We start from the raw sequence: 14,590 nt of genomic DNA, 5'->3' as shown, positions 1-14,590 counted from the left end.
AAGCAAGAAATGAAATTGCAGAGCCGTTGGCAATGATCTTTTCGTCCTCGCTGTCAACAGGGGTGGTGCCAGAGGATTGGAGAGTGGCGAATGTCGTGCCCCTGTTCAAAAAAGGGAATAGGGATAACCCTGGGAATTACAGGCCAGTTAGTCTTACTTCGGTGGTAGGCAAAGTAATGGAAAGGGTACCGAGGGATAGGATTTCTGAGCATCTGGAAAGGCATTGCTTGATTAGGGATAGTCAGCACGGATTTGTGAGGGGTAGGTCTTGCCTTACAAGTCTTATTGAATTCTTTGAGGAGGTGGATGACCAAGCATGTGGATGAAGGTAAAGCAGTGGACGTAGTGTACATGGATTTTAGTAAGGCATTTGATAAGGTTCCCCATGGTAGGCTTATGCAGAAAGTAAGGAGGCATGGGATAGTGGGAAATTTGGCCAGTTGGATAACAAACTGGCTAACCGATAGAAGACAGAGAGTTGTGGTGGATGGCAAATATTCAGCCTGGAGCCCAGTTATCAGTGGCGTACCGCAGGGATCAGTTCTGGGTCCTCTGCTGTTTGTGATTTTCATTAACGACTTGGATGAGGGAGTTGAAGGGTGGGTCAGTAAATTTGCAGATGATACGAAGATTGGTGGAGTTGTGGATAGTGAGGAGGGCTGTTGTCGGCTTCAAAGAGACATAGATAGAATGCAGAGCTGGGCTGAGAAGTGGCAGATGGAGTTTAACCCTGACAAGTGTGAGGTTGTCCATTTTGGAAGGACAAATCTGAATGCGGAATACAGGGTTAACGGTAGGGTTCTTGGCAATGTGGAGGAGCAGAGAGATCTTGGGGTCTATGTTCATAGTTCTTTGAAAGTTGCCACTCAAGTGGATAGAGCTGTGAAGAAGGCCTATGGTGTGCTAGCGTTCATTAGCAGAGGGATTGAATTTAAGAGCCGTGAGGTGATGATGCAGCTGTACAAAACCTTGGTCAGGCCACATTTGGAGTACTGTGTGCAGTTCTGGTCACCTCATTTTAGGAAGGATGTGGAAGCTTTGGAAAAGGTGCAAAGGAGATTTACCAGGATGTTGCCTGGAATGGAGAGTAGGTCATACGAGGAAAGGTCGAGGGTGCTAGGCCTTTTCTCATTAGAACGGAGAAGGATGAGGGGCGACTTGATAGAGGTTTATAAGATGATCAGGGGAATAGATAGAGTAGACAGTCAGAGACTTTTTCCCCGGGTGGAACACACCATTACAAGGGGACATAAATTTAAGATAAATGGTGGAAGATATAGAGGGGATGTCAGAGGTAGGTTCTTTACCCAGAGAGTAGTGGGGGCATGGAATGCACTGCCTGTGGTAGTAGTTGAGTCGGAAAATTTATGGACCTTCAAGCGGCTATTGGATAGGTACTTGGATTAGGGTAGAATAAGGGAGTGTAGGTTAACTTCTTAAGGGCAGCACGGTAGCATTGTGGATAGCACAATTGCTTCACAGCTCCAGGGTCCCAAGTTCGATTTCGACTTGGGTCACTGTCTGTGTGGAGTCTGCACATCCTCCCCGTGACTGCGTGGGTTTCCTCCGGGTACTCCGGTTTCCTCCCACAGTCCAAAGATGTGCAGGTTGGGTGGATTGGCCATGAAAAATTGTCCAAAATTCTATGATTAACCTAGGACAAAAGTTCGGCGCAACATCGTGGGCCGAAGGGCCTGTTCTGTGCTGTATTTCTCTATATCTATAACCAGACTGTCCACAATGTCAGTATGTTGTAAGGCAGCAGCCACAGAAGTTCCACATCACAAAGATAGCCTATTTCCATCTCTGTAACATCATCACTTGCAACTTTACCTCATCCTACTTCATGCTGAAGCCTCCTTCCATGCCTTTTTTCTTCTCTAGACATGATTATTCCAAAGCTCCCTTCATAGAGGCTGTTTAGCACAGGGCTAAATCGCTGGCTTTGAAAGCAGACCAAGCAGGCCAGCAGCACGGTTCAATTCCCGTAACAGCCTCCCCGAATAGGCGCCGGAATGTGGCGACTAGGGGCTTTTCAGAGTAACTTTATTTGAAGCCTACTCGTGACAATAAGCGATTTTCGTTTCATTTCATTTACGCTTCACTTACATCAAATCACCCCAAAATCCTCCAAGTACAATCCCATAATCAACCCATCAGTCCTCTTCACTGATTTGCATTATTTTCTGTTCTCCCAGAGCACTCCACACAACTGGCACCAAGTCTTATGTATTGCCCCCTTGGGTTCATCCCGGTACTAGAGGTTGTGCAGATCCCATTTCTGGAATTCCATCTCTAAACCCCTTTGCCCCTCCTCCTGGAAAATCCTCAAAACCCACCTCTCTCACAAACCTTTCTTTTTCTTGTTAATTGTACTTTTTTGACATGCCTGGATATGTTGCCGGACACTAAAGGTCCACATGAATGTAGGCTGTTGTTGTTTCATAAGCAAACAAAAATTTAATGAGCACAAAGGATCCCAAAACAGTAAATGTGATAAATGTATTTTGATGGTCATAACTGAGGGATAAACGTTGTCCAGAGAACCCAAAGTCCAAGCATAACACTTTTTTATGACAACAGCATGACACGATTTTCCTGTAAACACGGCAAATGTGATATATTAAATATTTACTTTGTTATAGATGGATAGAGCATTGGTTCTGAAATCTTTGATGTTGCCCTGTCCAATTGTTACATAATAACCATCAGTAAAATGGTAAGATATCAAAAAGCTAAGTATTAGTAATTTTATTATCCATTACCTGTGCCACTGCATCTGAGCCACTAATGGTTGTGTGATACGCCTGTAATGAAGGTGTTTGCTGGTAAAAAACACTAGCATTCTTGTTACACACACTATGTTCATTCCTTAGCGCAGGAGAACTTTCATTGTTTATCACAGGTCTATCAATTTCAGCGTTAATCCGAGAAAAGTCCGGTGATTCAAAAACACCAAATACCTGGTTAAAATTAATAAATAAATATGTATTAGTAAGCCGCCCACATCTTTTACTTTTAATGAAAGTTTAAATTGAAATACCTATTCAAGCTACTGGTCAGAGCAACACCTTGGGATTGGAATGATAAAATAATTCATCCATTCTCACTAACAGGTTGTTTCAGAATCAGCAGTTACATGTCTCAAAATTTAAAACGTCTCAGAACCCTCTACCATTTCCGTGGCTAAATTTTTCATGACATTTCAAACAATTTTTTTGTTACCAGGATAGAAGCGAAATTACTGTGGATGCAGGAAATCAGAACTAAAAACTGTAAAATGCTGGATTACCTCGGGTCCGGCAGCATCTAGATTTATAGAGCGATCAAGCCCTAGAGCACAGAAAAAGCCCTTTGGCCCAACGCCTCTGCACCGGTCAAAAACAACCATAACTATTCTAATCCCATATGGATCCATCTGTGGAGAGAGAACCAGCATACCTAGCTGCTTTACTTCGCAATCATTATCCTCAACTATCCTGCCCAACAGCAATCTACCAATCCTCCACAGATTGGGAGGTCGGTTAGCTCAGTTGGGTCGTGATGCAGAGTGGCAGCTACAGGGCAAGTTCAATTCTTGTACCGGCTGACTATCCCTGTCCCTCACCCGAGGTGTGGTGACCCTCGGGTTAAATCACCACCTGTCAGTTCCCGCTCTCTCTCAAAAGGGGAGAGAATCCTCTGGGACTCTGGCAACTTTCATTTCATATCGAAAAGGTTTGCACAACGTGGCCAGCTATGTTTAGCTTTCTGCCTTCGACAAAACAAATCTGCAGCAGAATATTTCCTCAAATGTTGGCTTGTACGGTTATCATCACCTCGGGTTTTGCTACATCATTGTACGAATACAGCAGATCTGAAGTCTTGATAAGATGCTGCAACTGCTTTTAAACCAACTTTCTCAGTTTGTTCCCTTCAGGATATAAATCAACAGCATTACTCAGCACTGACGTGACAGTAGGTATTTCGGACAAGTTGTTTCAACTGACCTACGGTATCGTGGTGCTAGTTATGTATACAGCCATGACTGGAGGTTTAGTGTACTGTTACTGTCAATATGGAATCCATTTTAATTATGCTGTACAGTAATTATGCTCTCTGAATTATAGATTTAATTGGACTGCTATAAATTCCATAATATCCTCCAACAACTGCCATTTTATTTCTACTAGGCAGTGAAACATGACCAGAAATAGAAATCTTGCCAACTTTCCTCCTTTGTTATGAATCACCACTTTGCGTACACTGCCCTGCTAAATGATCACACAGCAAATTCAGCTTATTAATTTTCTTTTATGTACAGCCTTTTGGGTGGGGTGTTATGAAGTCAAAAATTTTTAAACAGGTGAGCGCTCCAGGTCTGAAAACAAGAACAAATTCTATTTCTTGGTGAACAAAACGGTACAGACAGACAGTTTAACTTTGCTGTGTGAAGTCACAGAGTTAGTAGGATCATCATTTGTTACCCAAATGGTACACCAGCCCGACTTGAATAAATATGACCTTTTCTTTATTAATGCTCAGAAGAAAACTCTGCTTGCCCTACTCAACACCATTATGGGAACATCATTACTACAAGGATCACAGCTGTTGAAGAATGCAGCCCACCAGGAACTGTAAGGTAAATTGGTAATTCAGACATTTCCACTATTATTCACTTTCAGTGAGAAAACAAAATTAAAATTTCTGCAAGCGCGAACAGTCCCCTTGAGCTTGTGACAGTTTCAATCCATTTCCTAAGTGGGTATGATGCACAACACAAATGGTGAGATTTCTTAGGTGAGCACAAAAAGTAGATTGGGGCAGCTTTCCTCATTGGTTATCTCATCGAAGTGCAATAAGCGACTATCTACGGAAGACAGATGGTTACAAATGCTCATATCCAAATGCTTTCACAAACAATTCCAAAGCACAAAGCATAGTAACCAGAAACAAAAATGTTACATCGTGGAAGGATACAATAACATATTTTGCTAGGGAACACTTCAGTGGATCACACATTTCCTTGATGAAATATATTTACATGCATTTACTTTTCTTACCTGGTCTATCATTTTACGAGCTTCTTCAACCTCTTTGTCCTGTGCATCTGTTTCAATGGTGTATGTACCTGTATCACTCAGACTGTCTTGGTCACCCGGTTTGAAGGTTGGCTTTGCTGGGTCACCTGGTTTGTTGATTGGCTTTATTGAAGTTCTTGGCAACGATTCTGGTGGTAGTGGTGCTGCAGGTGCTACTGTCACATGTGCAATAGTCACAGGCACAGTGCCTGGAGAGACGTGTGCAATAGTCGCAGGCACAGTGCCTGGAGACACGTGTGCAATTGTCACAGGCACAGTGCCTGGAGATTTTTCTCTGTCACTAATGCTTCTTGTAGTTTCTTTCAACAGTTCAGCGGCAAACTCCTGGCTGAGCTTACTCTTTCGTCCCACACTGCCAAAACTTCGAAGTAAACCTTTGGAGCTTGGAGTAGCAGAGGTGCTTAATCGCTCTTCAGTCTTTTCTCTCTTTAGCGAATTGGCCCTTTGGGGAGCTGATGAACTAATAGTAGACTTATTCACTTGCACCAAAGATTGGGCCTGCGGCACTGTACCTTTTTCACACGCTGAAGTACCTTTACGCTTTTCTAGTTTAGCTTTAAGAGCAACATAAGAATCAGTTTGCATGGCATTTGCATTTTGAGTGAAAGAATGTGCTCTACGTTTACGAGGATTATCATCAAAGAATTCAATAACAAAAGCTTGTTGACCCATGGGCATATCTTGTGGGTCATGCTGGAGCTGACATAGTTTGGAAGTTTCGTTACTGTAAATCTCAAATTGCCCTGGGTCTGAATCCAGAGTAGAGTCTGCTTTTTCTTGCTGCTTAGATGCAACTTGATCCTCTGAGTCACTTTGTGTACCATCTTCATGTCTGCAACCTAATAACAGTGTGTAGAAAAACAATTTTAAGTTTCCAGTTAAGCTATTTTAATAGATTAAAATGGTTTATCATTCAAACAAAATGGAGATCCTCAGTTCATAACAAATCACATTGAAAGCTGTGATAGTCAGTAAAAGAATAATCTTGAATAAAGTAAACCATAACAGTTACATAACTAGTACAAAAAAGGACAATCATGCATTTGTGTAGATGAAAGTCCGAGGAGGAAAAGGGTGAGATAACTGGTAAATTGAGGAGAAATTAATCCTTGAAAGATTATAGCTAAAATTTTAGTGAATGGTGCATTTTTCTTCTATTATTCTCCTCCCCATCACCGAGACCCCAACATGGATTTTCGACAAGGTTTCTGCCCAGGTTGCAGCTGAATCTGGTTACGGGTAAAATTAAATAGCACAAAAGATCATTGAATTTTACATTTCAAATTGTGTCGATAAACACTTTATGCTGCTGTTTTGGTGGCCTTTGATGCTAGTTTCAAAGATCCTTCACCATAAACAGTTTCCAGCAGCAAAGAAAACTGGCCATGTCTCCAGGTCAGAGATTCTACCAAATGCTCCCACTCGGAGTTGATCATGACTATATGCCCAGATTCCCAGGTACATAGGCAATATTTACCCCCAATCTATCCTTTTTACTTCAACTTCAGTTTGAATTAATTAGTCAATTTGAGCTCAACAAAGTAACTAGTCAATCGATCTGCCCTCGGTACACAAGACAAGCAGACAATTGATGTCAGATAGGTGCATTCTGCTCTGTTGCACTAATGTAACCGAAGAGAGCAAAGACCAGCAGAGAACAGAAGTCAACCAAAACTAAAATGGTCAGCAGCAGAATGGTTCATTATCTAGCAATTCTTCCCTTACAATCAATAACACTGCTCAATTTTGTGTTCTATGAGGAGCAGTTTAAAAAGGAGACCAATTTCATTAGGACCCAGAGATGGCTCTGATAAACTGCACAAGTACAGTTAAATCCAAATAACGTTTCTGTCCTTGTACCATATTGGGCAAGAGTGGTCAATGACTAAGTGACAATCAATTGAGATGGGCGGTCACAATGTTCTCAGGAACTCTAATATCATCTGACTCAACTAAACAGAACATAATTTACATAAAAGATCGTGGTTTTGAAGTAGCTTTCTTTACAGAACAGCCTTATTTATCACACTTCTTTGGCAAAATTGATTACTCAAAAGCACAGGTCCAACTGAGCCTACTTTGTTGGGAATGTGTCATTCGGCTATAATAATTAAATGTACTCAGGAAAAAAACAAAGGAGTAAAGTCAGGAAAGGTTTCTGTGAATTTTAAGTCAAGCTGACAAAAAATAATGCTATTTGTTTCATATTTGGTGTTAGGTTTCTGCTATAATTCTTGGACATTTAGATTAAATTCTTGGACACTTAGATTAAATAATGAGCAAGAAGAACGATCAATTGTATCCACAGCAAACGACTTTAGGTACCTGCGGGTTAGAGAAATTTGTGAGGCGAGGTCCCAGCCTTCCTGAGGCTGCCTCCTCTGGTGTTGTAGGAAAAGTTGCCGTCGGAGGATGATATAGGGAGAGGAGGGTGCAGGATATCTACAAAGAATTGATGGAGAGGGAGGGCGCCCCGGTGGAGGAGATTAAGCGCAAATGGGAGGGGAGGTGCAGGCCGGGACGTGAGTAGAGGCCTTGAGGAGGGTGAATGCATCTTCATCATGTGCGAGGTTAAGCCTCATCCAGTTTGTGGTGCACAGGGCTCGCATAATAGTGGTGAATATGAGCCAGTTCTTTGTGGGGGTGGAAGGTAGGTGTGGGGGGGCCCACGAATCACGTCAACATGTTTTGGGTGTGTCCAAAGCGGAGGGTTCTGGCAGAGGTTCTCAGATAATGGACGGAATTCTCCAGCCCCCCCCCCCCCCGCCGGAGAATCGTCAGCAGGCTGCGTGAATCGCGCCACGCAGCCCCGATGCCAAGAGTCAATTCTCCGCAGAGCGGAGAATCGGTGCCATTGGGGCCGGCGTGCCGCTGGTCGGGGTATGCAACGACTCTCCGGCCCGAGCTGCCGTCATTAAAAAGCCAAGTCCCACTGGTGCCATTCTAACATCCTCTGAACCGGCGGGACCTCAGCGTTGAAGGGGCCAGGGGCGGCCTGTTTGGGGGGGGGGGGGGGGGGGGCCTTCCGTAATGGCCCACCAATCACCTCTCTGTCCCCTGGCCTACTTTCCCCCGCGCCGGCTCCTGTAGCCCTGCGCCATTTGGCGTCAGGGCCGGCGCGGGGAAGAAGACCACTGCGCATGCACAGACCCCGCTGTAGCCATGCTGGCCACGCAAAATGGACACTGAGCCAAACTAAAATGGAAGGCTGTTGGGAAACAGACAGTTCAGCCAGAACAGCAGTCTGCAAAGAGCAGTTTGCATTCTGCAGCAGCAGAAACCAGTTTGGGCTCAGGTGAAAAGACCTTAGCTAGGTGCAAATGGCAAAACGCTTTGCATGCTAATGAGGCCATCAGACTTGAACACCCACACAATAGATACATTTGGTTCTGAATGGACACATTCCAATCAAGACCCAGACATCGAGGCACCAGAAACCTCCAAACAAAAGGACATAAGAAACGCCCCCTCCATCACGGAGACCCCCTCGCATTGGGGAATTAATCCAGTATCGATAAGAAATTGATCCAATAGGTAGAGCCCGCCCGAGAAGAGGGAAGGACAACGGAACCCCTATAAAAGATAGGGACCTCGTGTTGTCCGGTCTGTTAAACCCGTGCTCCGGCTCCGACTGACACCTGGTATCCTGACTCCAGCCGTTGAGCACCAGCCGCCGAAACCGTAAGTTCAACGCTCGCTACGCGATCCAAGCCCACTAGACTCCCAAGTACCAGAACGCTTGCTGAAGGCTGCAGACAAAACCAGGACGAAGGCCTCGTTCTCTGACCTTGCCTGTTCCTGTTAGATAAGTATTCTGTTTGCTTATGTTTAGTTGTAGCTTAGTCTCTTAGTGTGTGCATGAGTATTTATTATTAACTGTATAATAAATATTGATCGTTTGAACTTGACTAATCGGTGTATAGCTTTTATTCGTTTGAACCCTTGAGGACCTGTGTTTCGTGCAACATTTAGTGGCGACATCCGCCGGGACCCTGTTGTAAGTGGAAACACCACAGTGTCCAGGACCCTGAAATTTGAATTAGAACTCCAAATTGCAGAGAAAGAAAGAGATCACAAGTATTCAAGGTGTTCAAAATAATAAGCGAAATTCGGAAGTGTGTTTTAGTGCATGCGTACTAACAGGGCTGTAAGGTAAAACTGAAAGCTTTTTGTTGCGACAAACTTTCGGTAGTTTTGTAATCGGAAAATAGCGTAAGCCGTACCCTTTTTACGAAACACCACCCCAGCAACCCCCTGTTCCAAATTATAAAAAGAGAGTCAGAGGAAATGGCCATGCAGGCAATGGAACGTCTGATGGATCCAGCAAAGTTTGTGGTCGCAGCGACCAGCAGCAGTAGCAGAGTAGGCCAGTGTCCCACGTGGGAGCTGGAACTCCGCAAATATTTACAGGGAAAGGGATGGCCCCTTTGGAAAGAGTTTTGTGCAAATGAGGAGACAGGTCCCGGGAGTATAGGTCATACTTGGTGGGAGAACCTCTCTCAAATACACAAAAAGAGTTTAGGTAAAGCACGCAAGCCGATGGCGATTGTGTCCTGCTTGGCACAGTTGCGAGGCGCAGAGGAGGTCATCAGGACGCTCCGGACAGATTTAGAGGAAAGGAACCGAATGAGTAAGGTCGATGTCAGGGACATCGAGAAAGAAAACCTGGATCTTAAAGGGAAGTTGGCAGAGAAGGGTAGAGAGGTGGATGATGCCAAGAGGGCTCACCAGTCTTGTCTAGCTCATCTGAACAGTTCCCAGACCCAGTATGAGAAAGCCTATCAGGACGTGCAACGTGCCGTTCTGATAAGACAGGAATCGGAGAAGCAGGTGGAGGCATTGCAGAGGCAATGTTCCGATCTCAAAGCAGCTTTGAGAGCACTCCATGCTGCAACAACCGAACAAAGACAAAGCACAGTTGACCACGCGAAATGCAGGAAACAGATTGCGGAATTGCAATCTCTGCTTTCGGTGCAGAATGGCTTCCAAAGCACCTTTGGAGCTCAGTTAGATGGGGAAAATGCCCCAGATTGGCAGGAATTAAGCGAGACAGCGCAGCGTTATGTTCAGGGAACATGTGCGCCCGCAGCTCAGCAGAAACGACAGGCACCCCAACCCCCCACAGCTCAGATCATAACCGCACCCATGAATCCCGTAACCACATGAGGAAAGCCGAATCAGAAGGCGCCCCAGACATAACTTACACCACCCCTTTAACAGTAACCCAGCTAAGGGACGCTTGTGAAAAGATCACTCCGTTCCTCCCCACCGCAGACCCCCACCAGTTCTTTGCTAAAGTAAAACAGCAGGCTACCATGTACGGCCTGGATGAGAGAGAGCAGGTTAAGCTCACCGTGCTGAGCTTAGACCAGAGTGTAGTGGCAGCCCTCCCCGACCCACAAAACGTGGCAGGAGGCAGCCTAGAGGAGATGCACACTGCCATTTTAGATGCCATCGGGTACAATAGAGGTGACCCCGTAGAAGGATTGAATAAGTGCAGGCAGAAGAGATCCGAACACCCCACAGCATTCGCAGGAAGGCTGTGGATTCATTTCAGCGCAGTTTTCGGACAGTTAGATAGAGCGCATTTAACCCGCGAAAACATGGTTAAGTGGACGCGCACAATTATCTCACACGCAACAGAAGCAGGACAGAGCGCTTGCAACAGTTACGACCCCTCAGAAGAGGCCCATAACGAGAAATGGGTCCTGAAAAGATTGTCCCGCGCTTGGGAGCAATCGCTTCAGGCAAAAGGAAAAGTTAGATCCCCAGAAGAGGCTCAGGCTGCTGCAGATATCCAAGCAGTCAGAGAGCACCAGAAGCCCGCATGGGTAAATGAAGGCAAGAGCAGCCCTCAACAGAAAGGACAGGAATGCTATAACTGTGGACAGTTAGGGCATTGGGCAAAAGAGTGTAATGCACCCCAGCGATCTCAGAGAGGCCAGCAGACAGGCACTCTGAACCGCAACAAAGCAAAACCCATCCACAATGTAACAGTACAGTCAGGACCCACCAATGTGGACGAGACGAACTGACGGTGTTCGGGCTCCCCCACTTGGGTCTGTGACACACTATGGGACTCATCAGGGAGGCCCGTAGTCACGGCAAAAGTCAAAGGGAAGCCCATAGAGTTACTGTGGGACACAGGAGGATCCCGCACCACCATTAACTCCACAACCACGGCACACGCAGACACGTGGCCGACCACCTCCACCATCACACTTAGCGGGTTCACCGGACACTCGCAGCAGGGACATATCACAGCACCCGTAGCGATCCAGCTAGGGAACATTAGCACAAGGCACCCCGTAGTTTTAGTAAATCTTCCCCGGACAGCAGAGCACATCCTGGGGATAGATTTTATGAACGCTCATAGCTTGTCGTTCGACCCAGTGAACCAGTGTGTCTGGCGAATGGCGAGATCAGACAGAGCACCAGCCACCCTCACAGTAGGAGACTACGCTAATCGGATTAGCGCAGTGGGAGAGTACTCATTCGACCTGACTACGCTCCACACCGACAGACAAATTAAGGCCCTACTGAACAAACACAGGACAGCATTTGCAAGTCACCGTCATGACTGTGGCAGAATGACTGGACAAGTTCATGTTACCGGACAGGACCCCCGACCGCAAAAGCAGTATAGATTTCCCCTTGAAGCAGAGGTGGAAATAGAAAAGGTTATAGGCAGCTTGTTGGAACAAGGTGTACTGAGAACGGTAGCCTCCACCAACAATGCCCCTATTTGGCCAGTGAGGAAGCCCGATGGATCATGGCGTCTGACCATCGATTATCGGGAACTCAATAAAGTAACCCCCGCAGTAGCCCCAACGGTAGCTACTAGTCCCGAGACCATGCTCAAGCAGGGTCTCAACGCCAAGTACTTCACGGTATTGGACATCAGTAATGGATTCTGGTCAATACCATTGGCAAAAGCGTGCCAATACAAATTCGCATTCACTTTCAAAACTCAGCAGTACACGTGGACATGCCTCCCACAAGGATTCCACAATTCCCCCTCCATTTTCCACCGACAGCTGGCAAGTGGATTAGAAAAATTTTCCCGACCCGAATGTCTGGTACAGTATGTAGACGACCTACTACTGCAGACAGACACAAAGGCAGAGCACATTTCGCTTCTGGCCGAACTCCTGGAACTCTTAACTGAAATTGGCTGTAAAGTTAACCCGAAAAAGGCCCAAATATTGGAAAGTAAAGTGATGTATTTGGGATCAGTCATCACGCACGGCAAACGCGAGATCGAATTCAAAAGAATTGATTCGATCGTCAAATTGCCCCTTCCCCAGAATGTTTCAGCCCTCCGGTCGTTTTTAGGACTGGTTGGCTATTGTCGGAACCACATCGACGGATTCGCGACAAAAGCCGCCCCACTTTCAGACCTCCTTAAGAAAGGAGCCCCCTGGGAATGGCTTCCGCAGCATACAGGCGCGGTGGAAGAGTTGAAACGAGCCCTTAGTGCAGCACCCGCGCTGCTAGTCCCCGACCAACTTTCACCGTACGCAATAGAGGTAGCGAGCACCGATCTGACCCTCTCGGCCGTGTTGCTTCAGGAACGGCACGAGCAGCTAAGACCAGTGGCTTATGCCTCCCGACTGTTAGACCCGGTAGAACAAGGATTTTCAGCCTGTGAGAGGCACCTCCTTGCTGTCTTCTGGGCAGTGCAGTATTTCTCATACATCACCGGACTCAACCCCATCACCATTCTAACCGAACACACACCCACACAGCTACTACTAGACGGTCGACTGAAGGACGGTTCAGTTAGCCAGATTAGGGCAGCTCGGTGGACCCTACTTTTACAAGGACGGGACATTACTGTAAAACGGACACGCACACACACATACTTAGCCGACAACCTCCAATACCCCGGACAGCCCCATGACTGTGAAATTGTAGCTCCCCTGCATAACACAGGACCCTTTTTAGCAAAAACACCCCCCAGGAAGATAGGGAACCCGAAACAAAGCCCCCAGCCCACAGACACGTGTGGACCCTTGAGGATTTATGTAGACGGTTCCTCCACAGTTTTAAATGGTGAGCGTATCACAGGATGCGGCATCTATGTAGAGGACGCGCAGGGGCGCGCTCTCGAAGAGATAGCTCTTAAGTTACCAGGTCACTTAGGCGCGCAGGCAGCAGAGCTAGCAGCCATAGCGTACATAGTGGACCACCCCGATTCTTTCCCCAGCCCAGCAGACATATATTCAGACAGCTTATATGTCTGTAACAGTTTAACCGATTTTCTGCCCCTGTGGAGGACACGAGGTTTTGTCTCCGCAGATGGAAAACCCCTTCCATCAGCCCCCTTACTCCAGCATATCCTAGAGAAAGCGAAGGACAGGACCTTCGGCATTATAAAAGTTCGCAGCCACCATAGGTCATCACCCCCTGGGAATGTAAAGGCCGACGCATTGGCTAAGGCAGGTTCCAGGAGAGGACACTTATGGACCCCCCCAGCTAGCGCACCAGCTAGCGCCCCTGTGAGCGCAGTCCAAGTCTCACAGACTGATATTAAAGATCTCGTGGCAGCACAGAAACAGGACGGAGACCTCAGGGAGGTTTTCAAGGGAAACTTTGTGCCTGCTTACGAGCACTTTAAACACGCACTGACCACACATGAGGGTGTGATCATTAAGGACCAACTTTATGTGGTCCCACAGCAGGACAGGAATCAGATGATTGCCTTGTTCCATGACGGACACGGGCATCAGGGAATTGATGCAACAACGAGGCACCTCAGGCAACTCTGTTGGTGGCCTAATCTCAGGAATGATGTAACGCACTACATAGAGAATTGCCTGATTTGTGCTCAGAATAACCCGGAGAGGTATTCTAAGAAAGCACAACTTCGGCATACTCGCCCAGTTAACGGCCCTTGGACAAACCTCCAGATCGATTTTATAGGTCCATTGCCCCCTTGTCGGAATGGCTATAAATACGTTCTGGTGGTGATAGATACCTTTACCAAGTGGGTAGAGGCATTTCCCTCACGAACAAACACAGCTAAGACAGCTGCAAAGATCCTGACCCACCACATCTTCACGAGATGGGGTTTACCCCGAAGTATCGATTCGGACCAGGGATCTCACTTTACAGGACGGGTCATGAGGAACGTCCTGACAATATTCGGAATCAAACAGAACTTCCACATTGCGTATCATCCACAGTCCAGCGGGATTGTGGAGCGCATGAATCGGACCCTAAAAACTACCCTCAGAAAAATGGTTCAAGAGAACAATTCCACATGGGATTCAGTGCTCCCCTTTGCACTTATGTTCATAAGGAACACTGTCTCCACATCTACAGGATACACACCACACACACTCATGACCGGACGCCCTATGAAAGGTACAGAATTCCTTTTAGGACTGGACATGACAAGCCCCGAAGTGACGGCCCTCACACATGAAAAGGCAGTTAAAGATCTAGTTGAGACTGTGAGGTCTGCACAGCTCGCAGCCGCAGTCCAGCTAGGGAAACGCCGACAG

At 46.5% G+C, this 14,590-nt stretch overlaps 1 protein-coding gene across 6 annotated transcripts in view; it reads right to left on the bottom strand.

Moving 5' to 3' along the window:
* The window catches only part of LOC119953650 (centrosomal protein of 170 kDa protein B-like), a 94,891-nt gene that overhangs the window by 34,621 nt on the left and 45,680 nt on the right, over positions 1-14,590 (bottom strand). For all 6 annotated transcript variants that reach the window (XM_038778146.1, XM_038778155.1, XM_038778127.1 and 3 more), the window contains exons 9-10: positions 5,043-5,920; positions 2,766-2,963 (exon numbers count right to left, since the gene is read on the bottom strand). In XM_038778146.1, the coding sequence (XP_038634074.1) occupies positions 2,766-2,963; positions 5,043-5,920 (1,076 nt within the window). The remainder of the gene's footprint in view (positions 1-2,765; positions 2,964-5,042; positions 5,921-14,590) is intronic.

The sequence above is a fragment of the Scyliorhinus canicula genome, chromosome 2 (genome assembly GCF_902713615.1).
Source record: "Scyliorhinus canicula chromosome 2, sScyCan1.1, whole genome shotgun sequence".
NCBI lineage: Eukaryota > Metazoa > Chordata > Chondrichthyes > Carcharhiniformes > Scyliorhinidae > Scyliorhinus > Scyliorhinus canicula.
The sequence above is the reverse complement of the archived record's forward strand: the minus strand, read 5'-3'. Positions and strand labels throughout refer to the sequence as shown.